The sequence below is a fragment of the Megalops cyprinoides genome, chromosome 21 (assembly GCF_013368585.1).
Source record: "Megalops cyprinoides isolate fMegCyp1 chromosome 21, fMegCyp1.pri, whole genome shotgun sequence".
Classification (NCBI taxonomy): Eukaryota; Metazoa; Chordata; class Actinopteri; order Elopiformes; family Megalopidae; genus Megalops; species Megalops cyprinoides.
Window position 1 is genome coordinate 1,004,477 of NC_050603.1, and position 23,024 is coordinate 1,027,500.

The 23,024-nt window shown below is 50.2% G+C and overlaps 1 protein-coding gene across 1 annotated transcript in view; it reads left to right on the top strand.

Annotated features, from left to right (window-relative positions):
• The first annotated feature begins 452 nt into the window (after positions 1 to 452).
• The window catches only part of LOC118768896 (inactive phospholipase C-like protein 2), a 33,208-nt gene continuing 10,636 nt past the window's right edge, over positions 453 to 23,024 (top strand). The window contains exons 1-3 of the mRNA XM_036515864.1: positions 453 to 655; positions 1,294 to 1,867; positions 18,108 to 20,609. Coding sequence (XP_036371757.1) covers positions 1,616 to 1,867; positions 18,108 to 20,609 — 2,754 coding nt within the window. The 5' untranslated portion in view covers positions 453 to 655; positions 1,294 to 1,615. The remainder of the gene's footprint in view (positions 656 to 1,293; positions 1,868 to 18,107; positions 20,610 to 23,024) is intronic.

Genomic DNA, 23,024 nt, shown 5'->3' on the forward strand with positions numbered 1-23,024 from the left:
TTTTATAACATCTGAGGTACAATTTTAGATATGTGAAAGTAATTCGCAGAATATTGGATTATTATTATTATTATTTTGAGAATTCGGCCACCAGGTGTAGAGAGAGTAGTTTTTTTTGTGAAATTGACACCTAGCATCAAAACTACCCCAGAAGAGGCGCCGGTTCCGTTCACATCTCAGAAATGGAAAGTGAAGTGGGCGGTTCCTCTACATAATGCGACCAATCATGTTTAAAGTCGGACATAAATGACATTTTATTTAACTAAAGTGGGTGGAGTTTTTCTTTGGCACCATAAAAAGGAAAAGGGGCGTTCCTTCGCCTAGGGAAGGCGGGACTATATTCGCGGGTATCCAATGGGCTACAAAACGACACCTGACAGACAGCAGGCTGTTTCGGCTGGTTGACATTAGCTGAGTGCCTGCAGCGCTGCTAGGGTCAGTTTGAGGAAGTAGGCAGATCGGTCCCGCATGCATTGTGTGTAAACCAGAAAAGGGCATCGCTCCGTTGCTCTCGCTGAGAACCACCGGTGGCGCTGACCATGGTTGGAAAGCCGGGCGATTAAGGGTGGAAGATGTCATTTTTACCACCTCAACAGCTGGGATGTGGACCGAGCAGAGACGCCGCTCCTAACGGTTAGCTGTAGTTATCGAGATGGTAAGTTATTGATCACGACCAACTTGGTTCTGACTTTTTAAGCCTGGTTCTCGTTTTTTTGTTTGGCCAGAATCGAGTTGAAATCGAGGCATATAATGCAGATACTTTCCTAGGTAATGTTAACTAGGTAGACTAGCTGGTTAACGCAGATCGAAAACTAAGGGTAGCCTTAAACAGTTATCACTAACATTAACTTATTGAAGATAACGTTTCTTGACTTAGTAGCTGGCTAACTAGCTAATTTGGGATTGAAATGTATTTTGTGAGCAAGGTAGGGAGTAATTTAGCATCGAAATGGTCGATTAGAAGTCATTAGTTAACTAGCTATTGTTTAATGGGAAGAAGTTATCGTTAATGCGGTCATGGTGTGTAGCTAACTCGATAGTCTAATTAGCTAGACTGCAGGATGTCTAACTAACGATGCTTGATACTTATTGTTATCTTACAAATGACTTCCGCCTTACAAACTAGCTGGTTAGCTAGCTGGCTAGATAACCAACTAGATAGTAAGGAATGATTATCCAGGTAATCACTCATGAAATGGGCCATGATTATCTCGCTGCTCATTTCATGGTGTTTGTCATGACATGCATTCGACCCAAGTGAAACTATTAATCCTTTTGCTTTTGTTTTACTAGTTAACCGAGCAATCTTATATTGGAATGAGGATCTCATAAAATGCATCCAATCAAGCAGCTTTTGGCGAGAAGTTGGGATCAGTTCCACGCTGGGATACGATGACAGTTTCAGAAGACGAAGCATAAATCACGTTTGGAAATATCGGTGGAGTGCAAAAAAAAAAAACGTGTAGTCTTGCGACTCAATAAATTCCGCACGGGGCTTGTCACCGCGCTAGACGCTAGCTGGCAAGCTAAGCTAGCTGCATGACTATTTCCTCCGCGCATCGCGTATCCCCGGGCGCACAGACATCGAAATAACTGGACCTGGGCATCGATTCATATGGCGGAGTTCGGAGAGGAGAACGGCGGAGTGTCCTCACCGATCACCGGAAAGAAACCGGCCGTTCCCGAAGATGTGGCGGGGGGCGAGAGACGGCGTGAAAACTGGGTCTCGAACGGGGATTGTGGGGTAACAGACAGCGCTGGTCCCGCATCCCCCAACCCCGACAGTCCTGGAGTGCACACAGCCAGCGCCGCCGCTATCGGGCAGGATGCGCAGGCAGGAATACCTCGGAAAACTAGTATTATCAAGGTAACGCTCGATTTACACCTAGGGATATTTATTTTATTTGGGTTTTTACACGTCTTTTCTGTCTTCGGTTACCCCGCCTCCCTCAGTCACAAACCACATTGTTCAGATCGGCTGCGAGCTGTAATGTAATGCAACCGTTTCCTCACGCCGATGATTTGCCTTTGTGGGTGTTAGAGAGCACACCTTAAACAATAAGCAGAAAAAAGGGTCTGCAAAAGGGCTCACAGAGAAAATGGCTAGCGATTGATTCTTCCAATATGAGTCGGGAATTCTGTGGAACGTAAGGTTCTGTCAAGGGAAGAGGATGTGATATATGTACGATTAGTACAGTATATTTATGTGATATGCAGTCTATACATACGCCTATATAATCGGCTGGTTCTCACACACGCGCACCCACACACGTATATGTGCATATGTAAGCGTCGCATCACTACATTTTTAAATCCTAAAATGTATTCAGCTTTGTCCTCCAAAATAATGACGGCTGTCACTATTTTAGCCCACACCACTAGCTGTCAAGAGGAAGGCCAGTTTATGTAACTTTATATCACTGAATCATATGGAATAAAACATTAATTCGCAATGTATTTTTAATGACACGACGTATGTGAAACGTTGTCTGGTAAAGATGCGTACGGCTGTGTCGACGGGCCTGCTGGAAACCAGAGTGTGTGTAAGATGCGGAGAGAAGACGTTTTTCGCGCATTGTTGAATTCCTGTTGCTGTTAGTTGTCGTGTTCCCTGCTTGTGAGGAAAAGCACAAGGAATCTCATTTTGCTTCACAGGCCTGAAGTTGTGTTGTAATTTGATGAACTTGCTGAACCTGTGCACAAGAGGTACATTTTTTGGAGAGGAGAGGAGACCCCATCTCTTGTTCTCTCGACTATAACCAATAGATTAGGAATATGTTTGAAGGTTTTTTTCCCCCCAAATATTCTTCTTTAGAGAGTAGGCCTGAGGTGGGAGAATTGAAACGGAGCGTTCCTTGGTTTGGTAGCACTCGGCAAAAGGAGGCATTGCTCCGAAATACTAATGGTAGAACAACCTCGACAAATTACGGATGGCTATATGTTCCAAACATCTCCATACTGTCTGAAACTCTTATCAGGCACCGTTTTCTTAAGCTAAGGCCAACATGACAGCATTTAGCCAGTTAAACTGCAACATGATTTGATGGCCAGATTCAGAGGGCCAGAGCTGAAATTTGGCTGGGCCTGTGTTCCAAATCAGTCAGTACTTGCATACTGGGTAGCAGGTGTAGAAGTACTGTTCCAAGTCCATGGATATTGTGAGTAGGGTTCCAACACTCAGGTACACGGGAACAGGTGTGTCTTTAAATTCCACAGGTGTGCTCTCATATGCTTGGGAGGACCTGGCATGGTCACGCACATTGAAACATACTGACCCTGGAGAGGGAGACAGTGGGAGTTTGATCGGTGTTTGTGGGGCAGCTGCTCCTTTGTGGGGCTCAGGTCAGTACCCCAGCTCAGAGGTGAGGCGCACCCTGGGTGTCCTGCAGTGGGCTCGTTTGGGAGTGTGGAGCTGCCTGAGGCCAGGCCTGTCAGCGCAAGCCTTCCTCTCTGAGCGCAGAATTAGGATGTGAACGCCAGCTGGCAGCCAGAACCGATCTCAGAAATGAGGTGTGAAAGAGCCTGGCGGGGCTCTCCACTGATGGGTATTGATCAGCCAATAAAAGGAGGTGTTGCAGTTACCGTGGTAATGGGCTGGGAGCAGGGTGACCTCGTAAGCGGGCGGGGAAATGGAAGTGAGTTTCTCGGGCATCGGAGCGGACAGCTCTACACACTGAAGTGTCTGCACACCGGAGTTCGGTCTGACCGCTGTCACACTCTGTCTTTTTGTGATGAAGGTGGGCCGGGATAATGTCCTTTCACAGCCAGGTGAGGCTTCCTCTGAGCACTGTGCACACTTTGTCATCCTCCTTCCTCTGTGGTTCTGTGTTTGATGTGATTCCTTGCAGGAAAGGGTCATCTGTGTCCTCCTCTCCCTGTGGCTCTGTCCTCTCACCCACTGCTCCAGGCTCCGCTGGCATGATCACTCTACCCCCAACAACTGATCCAGGGTCAGCTGACCCAACCTTGGCTCTCACCCCGCCTACTTTTTTCACGAACTGAATGCTCATCCAGAATCAACATTTGCAGAGCAGGCTCTGTTGATAGCAGTTCTTTCACCAAGCTGTGGGACAGCCTTGTGGACCGATGCCCTTTTGGGCTGTGTTTAGTTGGTAACTTGGCTTCTAACCAGAAGGTTTCAGGCTCAAAGCCCAGGAACTGAGGAAGTTGATGGTGTATAAAATGAGCAATATTTAATGTGTCCTGGGAAAGGCTGCTGAAGAATTTTATAATCATAAAAGTGAAAGTGAAAGTTAGAATATCTTTGACTGCCTGACAAGTTAAGATGAGTACTGCATTCATGGTATATTCTCTTCCAGTATGATTATGTATGATACAGCTGACATTGTGCATGATCGGAGTTTGTGCAGCTGGGTGTTTCACAGAAGAGGTTGGGGTTAAATGCCTTGCTCCAGGGTGCTGCATCAGTGCCATACGTTTTAATGGAACTGGCAACCTTCCGGTTTAAAGCCCGCGATCTGAAACCTGTTAGAAAGCAGATGCAAATGCAGGCTCTCCCGGCGCCTGCTGTCATCTGACGCTCAGGCAACAGGAAGCGTTGCAGAAGCCCTCGCTGTTGATTCTGACAGTTGCGCGATTGTGTTGAGTCTGTGCCAATTAAAGGTGCCATTCTCCCTTTCTCTTCTCGGGCTGTTTGACAGCCGTTGGTTCAGATGAAGGATTAGTTGTGTGTGAGGCTGTTTTTTCTCTTTAGTTTGAGTGCGTTGGAGGGTAGAACGTGAGCGCAGCGTGGTCGTGGTGGTGACGTGTGTGCTGAGAAAGGCGGAAATCTGTTGCTTCTCGTGGTTAGCGCGCCCGCGGCGACCTACACATTTCTCAGTCAGTCGAGCTGCGCTTCAGGGAAACGACGCAGTGGAGACAGGGGTCCTGTTATACGTGCAAAAGGGGGGGGGGGGGGGGGGGCAGTAGCTCATTTTTTTCAATTATATTTACCTGTGGTCAGAGAGGCATCCGGCTTGTTAAGGTCAGCAGTATGGTGTAGTGATTATTGTACATGCTTTGGCTGTCTGGGCACAGCAGTGTGGTGTGTTGCATGTGTTGTTGTCTTATTGGTTGAGATTTGACCTTTAAGGTTGCAGTGAAGAATTCTGTGGAACCACAGGAGGAAAAGGAGTAAGACACAGCCTCCAGGTCCGTGTGTGCTCACCTGTGTACCTGTGCAACCTGCTACACTCCTCTCTGCGTGAGGTCATACCTTGTTCTTCTCTTGAAATTCAGCAGGGTTTCACAGTCACCACAGCCGTGCTGGTGGAAACCCCCTACTTCCACGCTGGAGCTGAGCACTGTTCTCTCCCAGGCTGAGCGCTGGTCTCTCCCAGGCTGAAGAGCACTGTTCTCTCCCAGACTGAAGAGCGCTGTTCTCTCCCAGGCTGAAGCTGAGCGCTGGTCTCTCCCAGGCTGAAGCTGAGTGCTGTTCTCTCCCAGGCTGAGGAGCGCTGGTCTCTCCCAGGATGAAGCTGAGTGCTGTTCTCTCCCAGGCTGAAGACCAGCGCTGCTCTCAGAGTGATGACTAATGGTTGTGATTAAAATCCCCCCTGAAGCACTGGACCCCTGCTTTTTCACAAGCTCAGCTGGCTGAGACGGGGTCTTTCCAAGCACCGCGGAGCTGCAGAGGCTGTGGAATCCACCATGCTGCTGTTAAGAGAGTGGACGGCTTGCTGACCGCTCACTGACTGCTCGCTGACTGCTCGCTGACCAGGTGCTGTCAGTTGGGTCCTGCTTTGCTCCACAGAGTCTTGCAGCAGCTAAACTAACACTGTCATTAAAGCAGGCATGCCCCCCCCAGTATTTTCTGTCCTTGTGCAGCACTGGCCGCTGATGTGAAAAGACGCCTCTGAGTCTGAGACTGAGGTGTGTGAGAGAGACGCCTCCTTCCTCAGCTGAGTGTCACAAACAGGGCCAGGGCTGCGGGCAGCAGAGTCAGGTCGCTGTCGCCCAGCAACCAACTGCGGCTGCCATTGGTCAGAAGGGAGCCCGCCCCGCCCATGTGGTGTTTTGGTTTCCAAAGAGGAAGCCGGTTGCAATAACGGAACAGGCGGGTGTGCCACCCCACTCACACTTCCTGCTCAGAGTGTCCCTCCCTGCTCAATGCCACTGGTTCCTCTGCCAGGGGTCAGAGGTCAGGGGTCAGAGTGTCGCCTCTCTAGAAATGAGGAAGCAAGTGAGTGTGTAAGCAGAGAAGATGTACGCAGTGCAGTACCTCCACCGCACACCGTCACGATGCAGCTAACCCTCCTTCCCATCTCTACACCCCTCCATAGCATCATGATAGAACTAACCCTCCTTTCTGACTATACACACCCCCTCCACAGTGTAAACATGGAGTGCCACCCTGACTCTGCCCTCCACGGTGTGATGATACAGCTGAACCCCCTGACTCTGCCCTCCACGGTGTGATGATACAGCTGAACCCCCTGACTCTGCCCTCCACGGTGTGATGATACAGCTGAACCCCCTGACTCTGCCCTCCACGGTGTGATGATACAGCTGAACCCCCTGACTCTGCCCTCCACGGTGTGATGATACAGCTGAACCCCCTGACTCTGCCCTCCACGGTGTGATGATACAGCTGAACCCCCTGACTCTGCCCTCCACGGTGTGATGATACAGCTGAACCCCCTGACTCTGCCCTCCACGGTGTGATGATACAGCTGAACCCCCTGACTCTGCCCTCCACGGTGTGATGATACAGCTGAACCCCCTGACTCTGCCCTCCACGGTGTGATGATACAGCTGAACCCCCTGACTCTGCCCTCCTGTTTGACACAGGTGTTTACAGTGTGCTGTCCGGAAACGAAAGACCTTTTCTAATCTTCTGTCAGCAGTGTGTTTGGCTCTGTGCCAGCTGTTTGTTTCCCTGCTGGGGTGCTGAGGGGATAATAAATGAGCAAATAAAATATGACACAATGTCTGGCCTGAAAGGAGGCCATTTTAATGGAGGCAATCTCTCTGGAAGGGGAATGAAACTGAGTCACTCTAATACAGCAGGCAGCTGATGAACAGCTTTGGCTTTTAAAAACAGGCTGTGTGGCACCGTCCCTACTCCAGGGGAAAAACCTCACTAAGACCTACAGAAAAGACTGAAGAGGACTGAATCCAGCCAATCAGACAGAAGCTGTCTGAATCCAGCCAATCAGACAGAAGCTGTCTGAATCCAGCCAATCAGACAGAAGCTGTCTGAATCCAGCCAATCAGACTGAAGCGGACTGAATCCAGGCAATCAGACTGAAATGGACTGAATCCAGGCAATCGGACTGAAATGGACTCAATCCAGCCAATCAGACTGAAGAGGACTGAATCCAGCCAATCAGACTGAAGCGGACTGAATCCAGGCAATCAGACTGAAGAGGACTGAATGTAACCAGTCAGAAGCAGAGGAAAGACTGTGAGAACAGTGTTGGTTATACCTGGCTCTAACTCTGGAGAAAGGCTCTGACGGAGAGCTGCCGTTTTCCCCGTCTGAGCTCCAGACAGAACACACAGGGCTCATGCATTCACTCATTCATTCTTTCATTCATTCAGGCAGTCACAAGGTCACATGCCAGATGCATGAAGCAGAGATACATCCTCAGGGCTGCAGGAGCGTGTGTGCGCGTGTGTGTGTGTGTGCACGTGTGTGTGTGCGTGTGTGTGCCTGCTAGTGTGTGCGCGTGTGTGTGTGTGTGCGTGTGCGCGTGCAGAATCATAGTAACTCAGCTGCAGTGAAGCCTCGTGCGGAAAACAACAGAGATATAAGACTACATGAAACATGCTTTGGTGGTAAAATAAGGGAAATATGTTCTGATCTGTGAATATACGTGCCTATAAGATCCTGAAGAAGAACCAAAGGAGTCATTTAAGAGCTGCTGTTACATCACTCTTGCATGCACACAGTGACCAGCACTGTAAGAGCTGTATCCAGTTAGCTGGCATTAGCATGCAGAGTGTGCCTAGCGCTGGTGTGTAACACTGCAGATAGCACCCCAGGTAAGAGGTAGGACCTGGCTGGGGTGTGGGGTCTAGTCTCAACAGGTGGGTTTTGAGTCAGAGGCAAATAGAGAGTGACTCTGAAACAGAGGTTGGCTTTCTTTGGCCTGTGTTTTTATGTTTTACCTCATAAAGGCTGAGAGAACATGCTGGTCCCCGGGGGCCTGAGCTGCACAGCAAGCCACAACTCCTCTGTCAGAGCCTGTAAAGCCCAGCGAGCCGCACGCTCATTCCAGCGTTTAATGACCGTTCCCTGTGAGTGCGCGCGTGTGTGTGTGTGTGTGTGTGTGTGTGTGTGTGTGTGTGTGCGCGCGTACACACACAAACACATATGTACTGGGGATAATACAGTGCATTAAAGATACACTTTATACTTGGTAAGATACTCTGAATCTCACCATGACTGCCTTATAAGCTGCATCCATCAAAGGAATGACCTACAATAGCGTATAAACAGACACACAGAATAGCGCAGCAGTTGTGGAACCTGTGTCCGCAGGGACAGTGAGGGCTTTCCAACCATCGGCAGATTCTATACCGACAGTCATGGCAAAACGCAGCCAGACGAACGAATCTGTGATGTGGGACTGAGGGCTGGGATTCGTCTCAGGCTTCAGCAGTTTCTGCTGCCGCTCTCGCGTCCGTTTCTGAAATGGAGGAGAGAGAGTGTCAGGGAGGGTCACCGAGCGCTTCTGCGTGTCTGAAATGGAGGAGAGAGAGTGTCAGGGAGGGTCACCGAGCGCTTCTGCGTGTCTCTCTCGAGGAAGAGACGCGGTCGGCCCCAGGTTAGGTGTCACGCGTGACCTGCATTCAGCGTCTCCTCGCTGTTCCTGAAAGGGCTGATGGGAAGTGAAGTCCATGGGGAAAGGTTTGGATGTGCTTATACACAAACTCTGGACAACAGTACCCATGAACATCTCAGGGAGGATGGGGATGGCTGGCCTTGTGAACTCAGTGCAGATGCTGAGGGATGGTAGTTTGTTCACACAGAGCCTGTCACTCAACCAGCTAATGAAACGTTATGGATGTGATTTATGATTCTGTTGTCTTGCCTGAGGTATTAGTGTACTGTGAAACCTTTAGAAACTGTAGCCTTATAATGAGTGTGTACCCTCTGTACGTGAGTGGTTTGAATGATCTGTCCTTGGGCCGTTATCGTTGTAACTGAGTAATAATTAGGATGAATGAGTGAGTGATAATTAGAATTAAGATGAATGCTGCAGTGTATCTGCTGACAGAAAGACTGCACTGTGTTGGTGTCCTGCCCAGCGTTCCGGTGTCTCGGAGCGCCCCCGGCTCACCCCTCCGTCAGGCTCTTTAATCAGGGAGGATTCACTCTCCTCTTTCATGTTTTGATGCACACGAGCACGCTCCTGCACAATCACTTTTGATCTTCAACTTCAAAGAAATGTAAAATACATTATATCACCACAGAGGGTTTTTGTCTTTTCCGTATTGATGGCTGGCCTTCTGTGAGCAGTGGGACTGGTGTCTTTAGTGCTGTGCTTACACAGGGGACAGGGTCCTGCGCGTTTAAGCGCTGATCACACACCGTGTGGGAAAGGACAGGAGGCTGTGTGTGGGAAAGGACAGGAGGCTGTGTGTGGGAAAGGACAGGAGGCTGTGTGTGGCTGTCTGATGTGAGAGGCAGCATGTTAGCTGGGGACAGCGCTCTGCCTCCAGACACATTCACAAGGTGTCAACCACCTCGGTACGCATAACCACAGACCTGCTTCCTGTTCAGCTCTCACTCACACTGCTGACTTCCTGTCACACACACACACGTGTACTCACACTCACACACACTCACACGCCTGGACGCATGGACACAGCATGCTGGCTGGTGTGTGTGTGTGTGTGCGTGCGTGCGTGTGTGTGTGTGTATCTGCGGGTGTGCGGTTGCAGCACACTGCGGTCTGAGAGAGCAGCAGACACTGGAGTCGGAATGATGCCCGCCGTGGCCATTTTAACAGCGCTGTTTTCTTTCAGGGTTCTGCATTTTACACTGCAACAGGAACGCCCAGGAGACACTGTAACGCTGACAGCAGAACCGTTTGCCTGTGGTTTTATGGAGAGCACATCATGTGATGACACAGTATAATGCAATATGGTGCATTACTGATCCTGTTCAGCTGTCTGCATGTCTTGTTGTTCCAGCTACAGTAGCACATGCATTAATCCAGTGTGTGTGTGTGTGTGTGCGTGCGTGTGTGTGTGTGTGTGCGTGTGTGTATGTGTGTGTGTGTGCGTGCGTGCGTGCGTGCGTATGAGATGTTGGCAGGAAGTTTTACACCTTCAGTTTTGGGGAGCACAGTGTAGAGGAGGAAACCCAGTGGGATATTTGAAAAGGCCTCTGTTTCTCTCACACTGCATGGCCCTGAATCTCTCTCTCTGTCTCTCTCACTGAATCTCTCTCTGTCTCACTGAATCTCTCTCTCACTGTCTCTCTCTCTCTCACTGTCTCTGTCTCTCTCACTGAATCTCTCTCTGTCTCACTGAATCTCTCTCTCACTGTCTCTCTCTGTCTCACTGTCTCTCTCTCTCTCACTGAATCTCTCTCTCTCTCTCTCTCTCTCTCACACTGCATGGCCCTGAATCTCTCTCTCTCCCTCTCTCACACTGCATGGCCCTGAATCTCTCTCTCCCTCTCTCACACTGCATGGCCCTGAATCTCTCTCTCTCTCACACTGCATGGCCCTGAATCTCTCTCTCTCTCACACTGCATGGCCCTGAATCTCTCTCTCTCTCACACTGCATGGCCCTGAATCTCTCTCTCTCACACTGCATGGCCCTGAATCTCTCTCTCTCTCTCTCACACTGCATGGCCCTGAATCTCTCTCTTCCTCTCACACTGCATGGCCCTGAATCTCTCTCTCTCCCTCTCTCACACTGCATGGCCCTGAATCTCTCTCTCTCTCTCTCACACTGCATGGCCCTGAATCTCTCTCTCTCCCTCTCTCACACTGCATGGCCCTGAATCTCTCTCTCTCCCTCACACTATGTGGCACTGAAAGGCTTTTAGATTCTGTTGCTGCTCTGAATCAGACGGCATGATCAGCCACATCACAGCTGTGAGAAACGCTTGATATTTCTCTGTTCAGATGGGCTGCGATTGAGGTTTTAATCGAAGCTGATGTACAATAGATACAGTATTTTATTCAACATGACTCACACTGTCAGGACTCTGTCTATCTTCTCTGGAGTTTGGTGAGTTCAGATGGTGATCAGGGGAGATAGGCTTTGCTGTCAGACAGGAAGTGCGGTCACTCTGTGTGTCGTCCTGAATATGTGTTCCTGTAAGGGTGTGCAGAGGACAGAGGTTAGAGGTCACAGAGTCCCTGTCATCTCTCCAGCACACCTCACTACTGCCATGCCCAAAGTCACCCATCTGCTGGTGTGTGTGTGCGTGTGTGTGAGCGCGTGTGTGTCCGTGTGTGTGCGTGTGTGTGTCCGTGTGTGTGAGCGCGTGTGTGTCCGTGTGTGTGCGCGTGTGTGTGCGTGTGTGTGCGTGTGTGTGCGTGCGTAGGAGTGTGTGTGCGTGCGTAGGAGTGTGTGTGAGTGTGTGCGTATGAGTGTGTACGGTGATACATGTAGTATCACGGTGTGAACAGCCAACAACAACACTCCCTTTGTTTGATCCATGTTTTATACAGTGTGGATCTGTTGCAGATCGGATTTAATGAGTGAAATTTTGAAATTTCAGAAATGAAAGTCAGACTGTCGGGACTGCGGTGCGATGCCCCTGCATTAGCTGCTGTCCTTCACTCCTCTGGTGTGTGGAGTGTCTGTGAGAGTCTCCATTTCGAGTGGAATAGCTGTCGTTAGCGGAGCACGCTGTGCCTCCCACCCACGGCCCTGTAGCTGAGTGCTGTTCGCAGCTTTGAGCGGTTTGGCTGTGTGCGCGGAGCTCTCATGGTGCAGAGTAATTACAGCTGTCCCCTGTCTCTGCGTCTCCAGTGACGAGCGGAATCTGTCAGCCAGACCATCTCTTTCTCTCTCTCTCTCTCTCTCTCTCTCTCTCACACGCTATCAGTCACACACATCAACCTCTTTCTCTGCTCCCCCCCATTCACATTATTTCCCTCCTTCCTTCTGTCCTCCTCCTCCCTCTTCTCACTCTCTCTCTCCCCCTCTGTCCCTCTCCCTCTCCCCAGACTCTCTCTCTCCAGATTTTGAAGTGAAAGACACAACTCACCCTTTTCCATATATCTATCCTCTGCTCATTTTTTCTTTCTCTTTCCCTCTCTCTCTGTGTCTCTCTCTTTCCCTCTCCCTCTCTCTTTCTCTCTCTCTCTCTCTCTCTCTCTGTTAATTAGAACATCAAAGCACTCACCCACTGATGGCCTATATTTGAATTCTGCTGCCAGAATCAAACTTTAATTAAAATAATCAGGGAAAGTGGGGGTGAGTAGGGTGGGTGTAGTTATAAAATCATAAGCATATTTCCATATCTAAAGCTGTGTTCATGTGGAAATTGCAGAGGTGATAATCCATGTGACACAGGTAAGCTCACCTGTCCGGAACACATGGTGTCCCAGGGAGAGGCAAGCAACGCAGGTGATGCTTGAGAAAGGAATGTCCAATCACATGCAAGGACTCAACCCTGCCACACTGATCACGAGGAAAATCAGGATAAAAACATGTGAATTGATCACGTCAAAATGAATACGGCCGGTCACACTGCACTGATATTTAAGAACATCATTGAACCCGATCATTTGGATAGTTTCAGAAAGATTTCCATAGGATTCCAAGGATAAAATAAATCTAATTCAGTGTGGGTTTTAGAACTGGTGAAGAGGTTGTGACTCAGATTGCAGAATGGTGTGTCCAGTGACAGCATCTTCTCATGTGGTTGCTAGCAAATAGGAGATTGCTTTGGTTTGTAGCTGTTATTGTTTTTCACCGTTGCTGTGGTTCACGGTCATCCTCTTGGTTTATAATTACCGTCATGTGTCATTCCTCCAGAGAAAGACGCAATTATTGTTCTACTGTAGTGTCCAAAACTGGCCAGCAACAAAAATGATGAACTGATCTCAGGTTAGTACACAGTCAGTGAGCAGTTGAGTGACTGGTCCCTGCACACTCGCTCCTTGATCAGAGATCAGTGGTTTGGAGAGTGATTGTTGCCTCATGACCACTTCCTGCTGTTGCTCAAACCAGCAGTTGGGTTTTGCAGGGTGAGGTTCCTGTTGCCTCAGGGAAGTGTAGCGATTTTCTCCTGATAAAGAGAGCAGTGTGCAGCCATGCACCAGGCCTGTCTTTCCTCTGAACGCTTGAACATGCGCACTGTGCATTTGGTGCACTGTGTCTCCACCCCCATGAAGGACTGACCTGCAAACTGGCTCCTGCTCTGATATATGGCTGACTAAAGATTCCTATAGGGGATTACATACTGTGCATTGTATCTATAGGGGATGGATACGTGCTGTGTGCTGTGTCTATAGGGGATGGGTACGTGCTGTGTGTTGTATCTATAGGGGATGGGTACGTGCTGTGTGTTGTATCTATAGGGGATGGGTACATGCTGTGCATTGTATCTATAGGGGATGGATACGTGCTGTGTGCTGTGTCTATAGGGGATGGGTACGTGCTGTGTGTTGTGTCTACAGGGGATGGGTACATGCTGTGCGTTGTATCTACAGGGGATGGGTACGTGCTGTGTGTTGTATCTATAGGGGATGGGTACGTGCTGTGTGTTGTATCTATAGGAGACGGATACTTACCCTGAGTGACGCGCACCTTTCAGATGTTCACATGTCCCCTGCTGTGCTGATGTGTTGTGTGTTTGTTGTCATCATCTTCTTTTCTGATGAGTAAAAACATTATTCACACTGAGATCTCACATAACTGGCCATAACACAAACATGCAGCCACCATACAGTGCGGTTTCCAAACGCTCACCTTCAGTGAGTTATTTCCATTTCTTTCAGAGCGGTGTGTGTTGGAAGGTGTAGCTGGGTGCTTTCAGTTTGCTGGACGGTCAGCATTGGGGCGTGGCCTGTGTAACTGCCTGCTCAAAACAGGAAGTGGCTGCCGCACTCTGCAGAGCGAGAGAGAGGCCTACAGACAGCACTGTGCGAAACGGCAGCAGTGGCACAGAGCACCAAACCACACCGAACCACACCGAACCGCACCAAACCACACCGAACCGCACCTAACCACACCAATCCACACTGAACCGCACCAAACCGCACCGAAACGCACCGAACCGCACCGAACCACACCAATCCACACCGAACCGCACCCCTCTTAAAATAGCATTTTTTTCTTAAGTCCCGCTTATATGTCATGTGGCCAGCAGGTGTGTGAGTGCAGGTAAACCAGATAAACAGGCAAACTGTCCACACTCATTAGTTCTGAAATGCAAGGGCATTCAAGGAAACGTTATTTAGAGAGGAGTGGAGTTTAAAGCAAGGAGTAATGACTGCCAAAAGGTGGGGGTCGAGGTTTAGAAAAAGGCCTGGTCATGATTCATACTTCATTTAGAGGGTCTGCATGGCCTCGGATCCCCTGTGCTGTTAGCGTGAGAGACAGGGAGGGTGAGCTGGCCTTTCCCAGACCTCTCTCAACTCGTCTGACCTGAGGACAAGACAGGTCTCCCTCTGCTGGGCTTCTCCTGTCAGGGGGAGAGATCCCTCATCCTTCCTGAGACCGTCATTAACGTTCAGACTGCAGGCCCGTGCTGATTGGCCAGCTGGTTGCCTGGTTGGGGTGTAGCTGCGAGTTAATTGGTTGTGTGGAGCCGACAGCTGTCCATCTGAATGGCTGAGCTTGAGTGGCTCTTGGGTGGCAGTCAGCTCATCTTGCAACAGTCAGGTTGAATATTTCCCAGAACCAGGTCTCCATCCTTTACTGGGTGAAATCAAACGCGGTTCTGTAACCCCTGTACAATGGGACTGCCATCCCTGCTGTGCTACTGCCATAGAAACCGCTGGCATTCCGGAATGTGAGGGTGAGAGAACTTCAGCAGCAGCAGCAGAGGAGGTCCTGATAGGTCCAACTCAGACCGCTGCTGGGTGCGCGTCTGTGGAGCAATAACCAGTCTCATTACCAAGGAGTCCAAACAAATATGTGATATGAATATGGACACAGAAATGGTAAAATTCAGTGTCTGTAATGAAATATTTGAAAGGATTTTCATATGGTTGGTGTTTGCCATGTTCACATTCACCGGTATGTAATTTATGCTTTTGAGTGGCTGTGTGAAACGTTTAAATGCCTGTGTATGTTATTTAAAACTCAAATGCTATCTGCATAATCTATTGTCAAAAGTGTTTTTGTTAGCTAATACCAGACTCACTTTGATTTTAGTGCTGGGTAGATTCTGGGCTGGCTCACTGAGCTGCCATCAGTGTAGACCAAATAGCTATCTAGTTTTAGTCTCAGATAAGTTCAGGTTTAGATTCAGAGTGATCCAGCTAGCTCAATAATGCAATCTCTAAACAAGATCTCAAATTTAATTTGAGTTTGTATTTTCTAAATGCAGAATTGTCCATTAACATACTTGCCAAATATAGTATGCATTGACTCTACTGTCAGGAACTATTTGAACCTCCATGAACCTGAAACCTGCATTGAAACCTCAATGTTACACAGTTAACCAGTCAAAAGTTTTGCTCTGTTGGTGCAGCTCTCTTAATATAAAGCTCTAAGATAACCGTAGGGAAGCAGGCCATCCGCTGCATGCCAAATATAACCACACAGACTGAACAGATATTCAGACTCATGTTGTCTGCTCTCAGTGCTCCTGTATGTAGGAGTATCATGTTGCTCGCAGCACACAGTGCGGTAGCTGCTTTCTGTGCTGTTCAGCCGCGCCCCTGCGTGAATATTAATGAGCTCGCATACGCCGGAGTCCCGGCTGCTGCAGTGGCACAGGCCGTTTCCAACGCTGCACTCAGAGCTGGATTCCTGCTCATTGAACAGCTGTGTGATGGGAGGCTGCGCTGTTCCAGCAGGGGTGTGTGTGTGTGGTTAACGCTCCTCTGCCACGCCTGAGTGACTCTGAGAGGTGGAAGACCCCGGTGGGGGGCAGGGAATGTCGCAGTAAATGTCAGCAACGAGATTGCCATGGACCGGCTCCTGCGGGTAAACTCACAATCAGTTACCCATAATGCACTCTGACAGGTAACTTTCGCCCCAAACGGTGGGGGATCCTGTAAGGGGCTGGTTCAGTGCTCTGAGCGTTTGCTCATGTCTGCGTTCACACACACACACACACACACACACACACACACACACACACACACACACACACACACACACACACACACACACACACACACACTAGCTGCAGTGTAAATTGGTCCTGTATCATGGCCTCATACTGCATTTTGGGCGGGGCAATTGCAGTAGAGTGTAATGCATGGGGACACTTAAAGAACAGCATGCATGTGCTGTCTAATTTGACTAAACTTGGTTTTAAAGGTCACGGGCAACTTCTTTTGGTTGTTTTTCCATGGAGGGTTTTTATAGAAAAGCGCTGTGGGGCGAAGGGAGTCCTTTTTTGGTAAACGTTGACGTGCTCTCGCCGTGATCGGACTGACGGAGTCGGAGCAGGTCGATCCAGGCAGCGGGCTTCCCGCGTGGTGTACCCAGCCTCTCCGACCAGACAGCAGCCAGAACGGGGACTGCAACGCCCAGAGACAGAGCGTCTGCCCACAGAGCCGCTCTTTGCTCACAGGAAGTAAGGGTCTTTGAGAATGAAGTTATAATTCCTCGGTACTTCTCAGGAATTACAGTCAAAAGCACCTACATCCGAGATTGCATATTGTATAGTGCCTTTAAACCCGTCCAGTTCAGAGACAGATCATGGATAGTGGCCACTAAGGCAAACGTGCATCCTGTCTTTACAATATGTTTTGCTGAAGGAAGAACCGGAGCAGCACCAGAACACAGCCAACCACATCCATATGGATCAGTCCCTCACACAGTAATAACTGTGATACTGAAGTATTTAGAATAGCAGCAGTTGTCAAAATAAACAATATTATCACTTTATTTGCATAAAAAGTTATAGAGCTAAGTGTAGTGGTAAGGAGCAGGACTCACAACTGGAAGTTTGCTGGTTTGATTCCCTGCTGGGGCACTGCTGTTGTGCCCCTGGGCAAAGTAGTCACACAGTCGCCTCAGTAAATATCCAGCTGTATAAATGGATAAAGCTGTAAGCTGTGTCAGTGGCTCTGGATAGGAGCATCTGCGGAATGACAGTAATGTGATGTAAAACTACATTTTTATTATATTATATTGTCATACAGTGCCTTTGTCAGACCACATTCGGAGTGCTGTGTCCAATTCTAGGACAGAGAGGAGAGTTGATATAGGCGTCTAAAAGAGAAAAAGCATTTTCAAGGTGAATTTCTTACTAATACTACGAGGCAATTTTCACTTAGTTATAAATGCATGGAATCGCTCACTAGGTTTCACAGTGGGAGCAGAGACCCTTTGCATGCTGAAGACCAGGCTGACACAGTCCTACACTCCAGACTACAGACACTGTGGGGAGGCAAGCAGGGCTTCTTAGTTCTTACTGAATAACAACACCTGGTAAATGCACGCGATAATGTACTTGAATGCAAATTTGATGAGATGAAAGTCAAAATTATTTATGATCTAACCCTCTTCCTTGCAACAAATCTTGGATGTCGATTTACAAACTGTAACAGAAGTAACCACAGATCCTCAACCTTAAATTTAAAATTATTAGGTTATATCAGGCAAGCTTGCACAGAAACAAGTCTGTTTTGTGTTCTGACAGTTTTGTATGCTGTTAATTTTGGACATGTACTTCATTGTCCTTTAAAAAGCAAGTTTGGTCCAATTTCGGAAAAAAGGTTGTTTGCTTATTTGTCTTGTTTATCTGCTCAGAGCCTTGAGTTCATTTTTAGAATATAAATCAATAGGTATTTGTAAGTGAACCTCAGGGAAAGAGTTCAGCTGAACCCTTTCGCTGTGCCGCGCCGTAAGACAAAGACTTTCCTGTTCGTTTTAAGCTCTGTGTCTGCACTTGTCTCCCGCTCTGTCCCTGATGTCCTGCCCGCTGTTCTGTGGCAGTGTCCTTGCTCTCTGTGCTGTGGTGACGCAGCGGTGAGGCCTGACTCTCTCCTTCCCCCCGGCAGGACGGATCGAGGCAGCGCAGGGAGAGGAAGAAGACGGTCTCCTTCAGCAGCATGCCGGCGGAGAAGAAGATCAGCAGCGCCAGCGACTGCATCAACGCCATGATGGAGGGCTCGGAGCTGAAGAAGGTGCGCTCCAGCTCCCGTGTCTACCACCGCTACTTCCTGCTGGACGCGGACATGCAGGCGCTGCGCTGGGAGCCGTCCAAGAAGGAGTCGGAGAAGGCCAAGATCGAGGTCTGGTCCATCAAGGAGGTGCGGACCGGCAAGAACACCGACATCTTCCGCACCAACGGGATTTACGACCAGATTTCCGAGGACTGCGCCTTCTCCATTATCTACGGGGAGAACTACGAGACGCTGGACCTGGTGGCGAACTCGGCAGACGTGGCGAATGTGTGGGTGACAGGGTTGCGGTACATGGTGTCGTACGGGAAGCACACGCTGGACATGATGCAGAGCCGGCAGGACAGCCTGCGCTCTGCCTGGCTGGTGGACCTGTTCGCCGCCACCGCCACGGGTAACGGTAGCGAGGGGGAGCGTCTGAGCCTGGCGGCGGCCGTGGAGCTGATCCGCAGCGTGAACCCCGGCGTGAAGGCCGCCAAGGCCGAGCTCAAGTTCAAGGAGTTCCAAAAAGCCAAAGACAAAACAGGGACGCAGGGCGATGTCACCCAAGAGGAGTTTGCCGAGGTCTTCCACGACCTCTGCACCCGGCCCGAGATCTACTTCCTGCTGGTCCAGTTCTCCAGCAACAAGGAGTTCTTGAACACCAAGGACCTGATGCGGTTCCTGGAGGCGGAACAGGGCGTGGCCCAGGTGAGCGAGGACACCAGCCTGGAGGTCATCCTCAACTATGAGCCCTCCAAGGAGGGCCGGCTCAAGGGCTGGCTGTCCCTGGACGGCTTCACCCGCTACCTCATGTCCCCCGAGTGCCACATCTTCGACCCAGAGCAAAAGAACGTGTGTCAGGACATGAGCCAGCCCCTGTCCCACTACTACATCAACGCCTCCCACAACACCTACCTGATAGAGGACCAGTTTCGGGGCCCCTCTGACATCACGGGGTACATCCGGGCGCTGAAGATGGGCTGCCGCAGCGTGGAGCTGGACGTGTGGGATGGACCCGACAACGAGCCGGTCATCTACACGGGCCACACCATGACCTCACAGATCGTCTTCCGCAGCGTCATCGACGTCATCAACCGTTACGCCTTCGTGGCGTCCGAGTTCCCACTCATCCTCTGCCTGGAGAACCACTGCTCACTGCGGCAGCAGAGGGTCATGTTCCAGCACCTGCGCAAGATTCTGGGGGAGCAGCTGCACACGGAGCCCCCCAGGACAGAGGACTCCTACCTGCCCTCCCCCGCCGACCTCAAGGGCAAGATCCTGCTGAAGGCCAAGAAGCTAGGCGCGGACTGCGTGGGCGGGGAGGGGGACGTGACCGACGAAGACGAGGGGGCGGAGATGTCCCAGCGGGTGAACGGCAACAGTAGCGAGCCGCAGAATGCCACACCCGCCAGGCGCTTCCAGCTCTCCAAGGAGCTCTCCGACCTGGTGTCGCTCTGCAAGTCCGTGGCCTTCAAGGACTTCCCGGCCGCCTTCCAGAGCCAGAAGTTCTGGGAGTTTTGCTCCTTCAACGAGGTGCTGGCCAGCCGCTACACCAGTGAGCGGCCCGGCGACTTTGTCAACTACAACAAGCGTTTCCTGGCCAGGGTGTTCCCCAGCCCCATGCGGATCGACTCCAGCAACATGAACCCGCAGGACTTCTGGAAGTGTGGCTGCCAGATCGTCGCCATGAACTACCAGACGCCAGGCCTGATGATGGACCTGAACATCGGCTGGTTCCGGCAGAACGGGAACTGCGGCTATGTGCTGCGGCCGGCCATCATGAGGGAGGAGGTGTCCTACTTCAGCGCCAACACCAAAGACTCGGTGCCGGGCGTGTCCCCGCAGCTGCTCCACATCAAGATCATCAGCGGCCTCAACTTCCCCAAGCCCAAGGGCTCGGGCGCCAAGGGCGACGTGGTGGACCCCTACGTGTACGTGGAAATCCACGGCATCCCGGCCGACTGCGGCGAGCGCCGCACCAGGACCGTCCACCAGAACGGGGACAACCCGGTGTTCGACGAGAGCTTCGAGTTCCAGATCAACCTGCCGGAGCTGGCCATGGTGCGCTTTGTGGTGCTGGACGACGACTTCATCGGGGACGAGTTCATTGGCCAGTACACCATCCCGTTCGAGTGCCTGCAGCCGGGCTTCCGGCACATGCCGCTGCAGTCGCTGACCGGGGACGTGCTTCCGCACGCCTGGCTCTTCGTCCACGTCGCCATCACCAACCGCCGCGGCGGGGGCAAGCCGCACAAGCGCGGGCTGTCAGTGCGCAAGGCGCGGCGCGGGCGCGAGTATGCCAGCATGCGTGTGCTGCTGCTCAAGGCCGTGGACGAGGTGTTTAAAACCGCCACCCAGCCGCTCAGAGAGGCCACCGACCTCCGAGAGAACATGCAGGTGAGCACCAACCACCAGTGAGTCGTCAGACTTGTATAAAAACATCACCAAAACACTATGGTTCAAATCAGTGAGTGACTGGCAGCATTTGGTAACTCAGCTCACTTTAAAATTTGAGACATCTCTCTCCCATTAACGCTGATTGCATGACATTGTTTGTTTTTATACTCAACTTTATTAAATGGGACAGTTTACTGTTCTCAAGGACACAACAGCAATGCCCCGTTTGGGAACTGAATTGAAGTTTTTTGGTGAATTCAGTGTTTCCCTGGGAACATTTTTATAGCACGCACTCCCCGCAGTGCCGCCCCTGCCGCAGAGAGGACAGCAGGCCCAGGCAGGCAGGGCAGTCACACCATCCGCTCCGTGCTGTTAGGGCCCTGGCAGAGAAACTGTCATCCAGGAGGACGCAGGTAGCTCGGTGGGGAGCATCCGCATCACATTATCTGAATTATCACTGCAGGCCACGCAGCACAAACCTAACTCATTCACAATCGCCGCCCCCCCCCCCCCCCACTACCATCTGCCCCCAGACCTTCCAGAATGCGTCCGCCGCCACAGATCAGCTCTCATTATGCGTGTCATTTGATCTGCATCACAAAGACAGCCAGCTCGTTTTATGTTACCTTATTGAGTAAAGATTACATTCAGAACGGACTCGTCTCTGTGTTTCGTTCGAGAATTGAGTGCTGGACCTGGTGTCCATGCCAGAATTACCTGTGGAATGGCACAGTAGCCAAACCCATGCCAGAAAACAAGACTGCTTAATGGACACCTGGATGAATGCACTGCCAGAATGCAGTTTGCTGGGTTTTTAATTTCTTCTGGAAAGAAGTCCTTTAAATTCAGGGTGAGCTTATTACTGGTGCACAGAGGCTGAGTCACCAGTTCTGGGAGACTTCAAAGCTTCCAGTAGAGTGTTCTGACTGAGAGCTTACAACAGAGACTGAAGAGCAGAGACTCACACAGAGCATAGACTCACTCAGAGACTCACTCAGAGCAGAGACTCACACAGAGCATAGACTCACTCAGAGACTCACACAGAGCAGAGACTCACTTAGAGACTCAGAGCAGAGAGTCATACAGAGTGAAGAGCTCATCGGAGAGAGAGAGACGGGGGTCAGAGTAAAAGAGGTGAAACACTCCAGTTTATAAGTGTTTTTGTTTTTTGCTCTCACCACTTGTTTCAGGCAAAGCTCTGAGCGCTTTGAGCGTGAAGAAGCTTTAGCTTGCAGTTTGCTCTGAAGCTAAAGCTGATGTGAGGGTAATGGATGTTTTTCATTTAGCTGCTTGGGCCCAACATGCTCATTCCCAGTTAGTAACAAATGAGAGAGTAATCACTGCATTTGGGCCATAAATCAAAGCTACAAAGAAGCCTGACAGGAAAGGCTGAACCAGCTCTTATTTGCTCAGTTTGCTCAGTCCAGGTAAGTTTCCAGGTGTTACTGGAAGCGCACTGTAATACAGTACCTGTGAGGTCTGCTTTTAAGGTAAAACACCATAGCTGTGAAGTCATTTGCACACATTCTCTCCCCTGGACGTCATTGCAGGCCTGTAAGGGACATTCACATGGTCCATCCAGCTGGATACGCTCCGCGGGCTTCATTTTTTATATGCTTAGATTTTTCTTTTCTTTAGTTTAGATCAGATAGAAGGTGTGTATCAGACATTTGTGACAAATGATACATTTACATGTAGTTATTCAGCAGACGCTCTCATCCAGAGAGACTTACAAAAGTGCATATGAGAGAGCCAGGGTAAGACCAGAGACAGCGGGAAAGCAGTGTCACAGTCCCATCATACCAAATCACTCCAAAACCTTCTGCTAATACCACAGTAGGTGCAAGAGATAAGTTTGAGGATTTAGTAAATTTGAATTTGATAATATTTGCACGGCACTGGTTAGTTGTGGGTGTTTGTAAAGCACTGCTTAGCTTTGCAGAGCACAGTTCTGTAAGACAGAGCGGTTGTGAGAGGAATCCAGAGCACAGCTAATTTGCACACAGTTAGTAATGATTATGCCACACTCCCCTGCTGTGCCCATCACTGGTCCCCCTCTCCGCCTGTGTCAGCCGAGAGCGCGGCCGAGAGATCAGCCTCCTGCCCCACGGTTTATTTTACCGCTTATTTTAACATTTATTGTTTGTCTTAGTTTTCTTTCCATGATTACAAACCCTAGCCCTGCAAGCAGAGCCTCTCTTTAACAATCGATCTGTCAGCGTGTTCCCTGCTTACTCCCTGTGGGGTTGCCAGGTCTGGCCCTTATTTAGCGCCTGCAGGGTTGCCAGGTCTGGTCCTTATTTAGCGCTGAGGCTCTCGGTCTGCAAACGCTGGCTTTCTGCCACGGGAGCATCGGCTGCTTTGCTGCGATAAGCGGACGACCCCCCGTGCCAAAAGACCCGTTCCCACAAAACT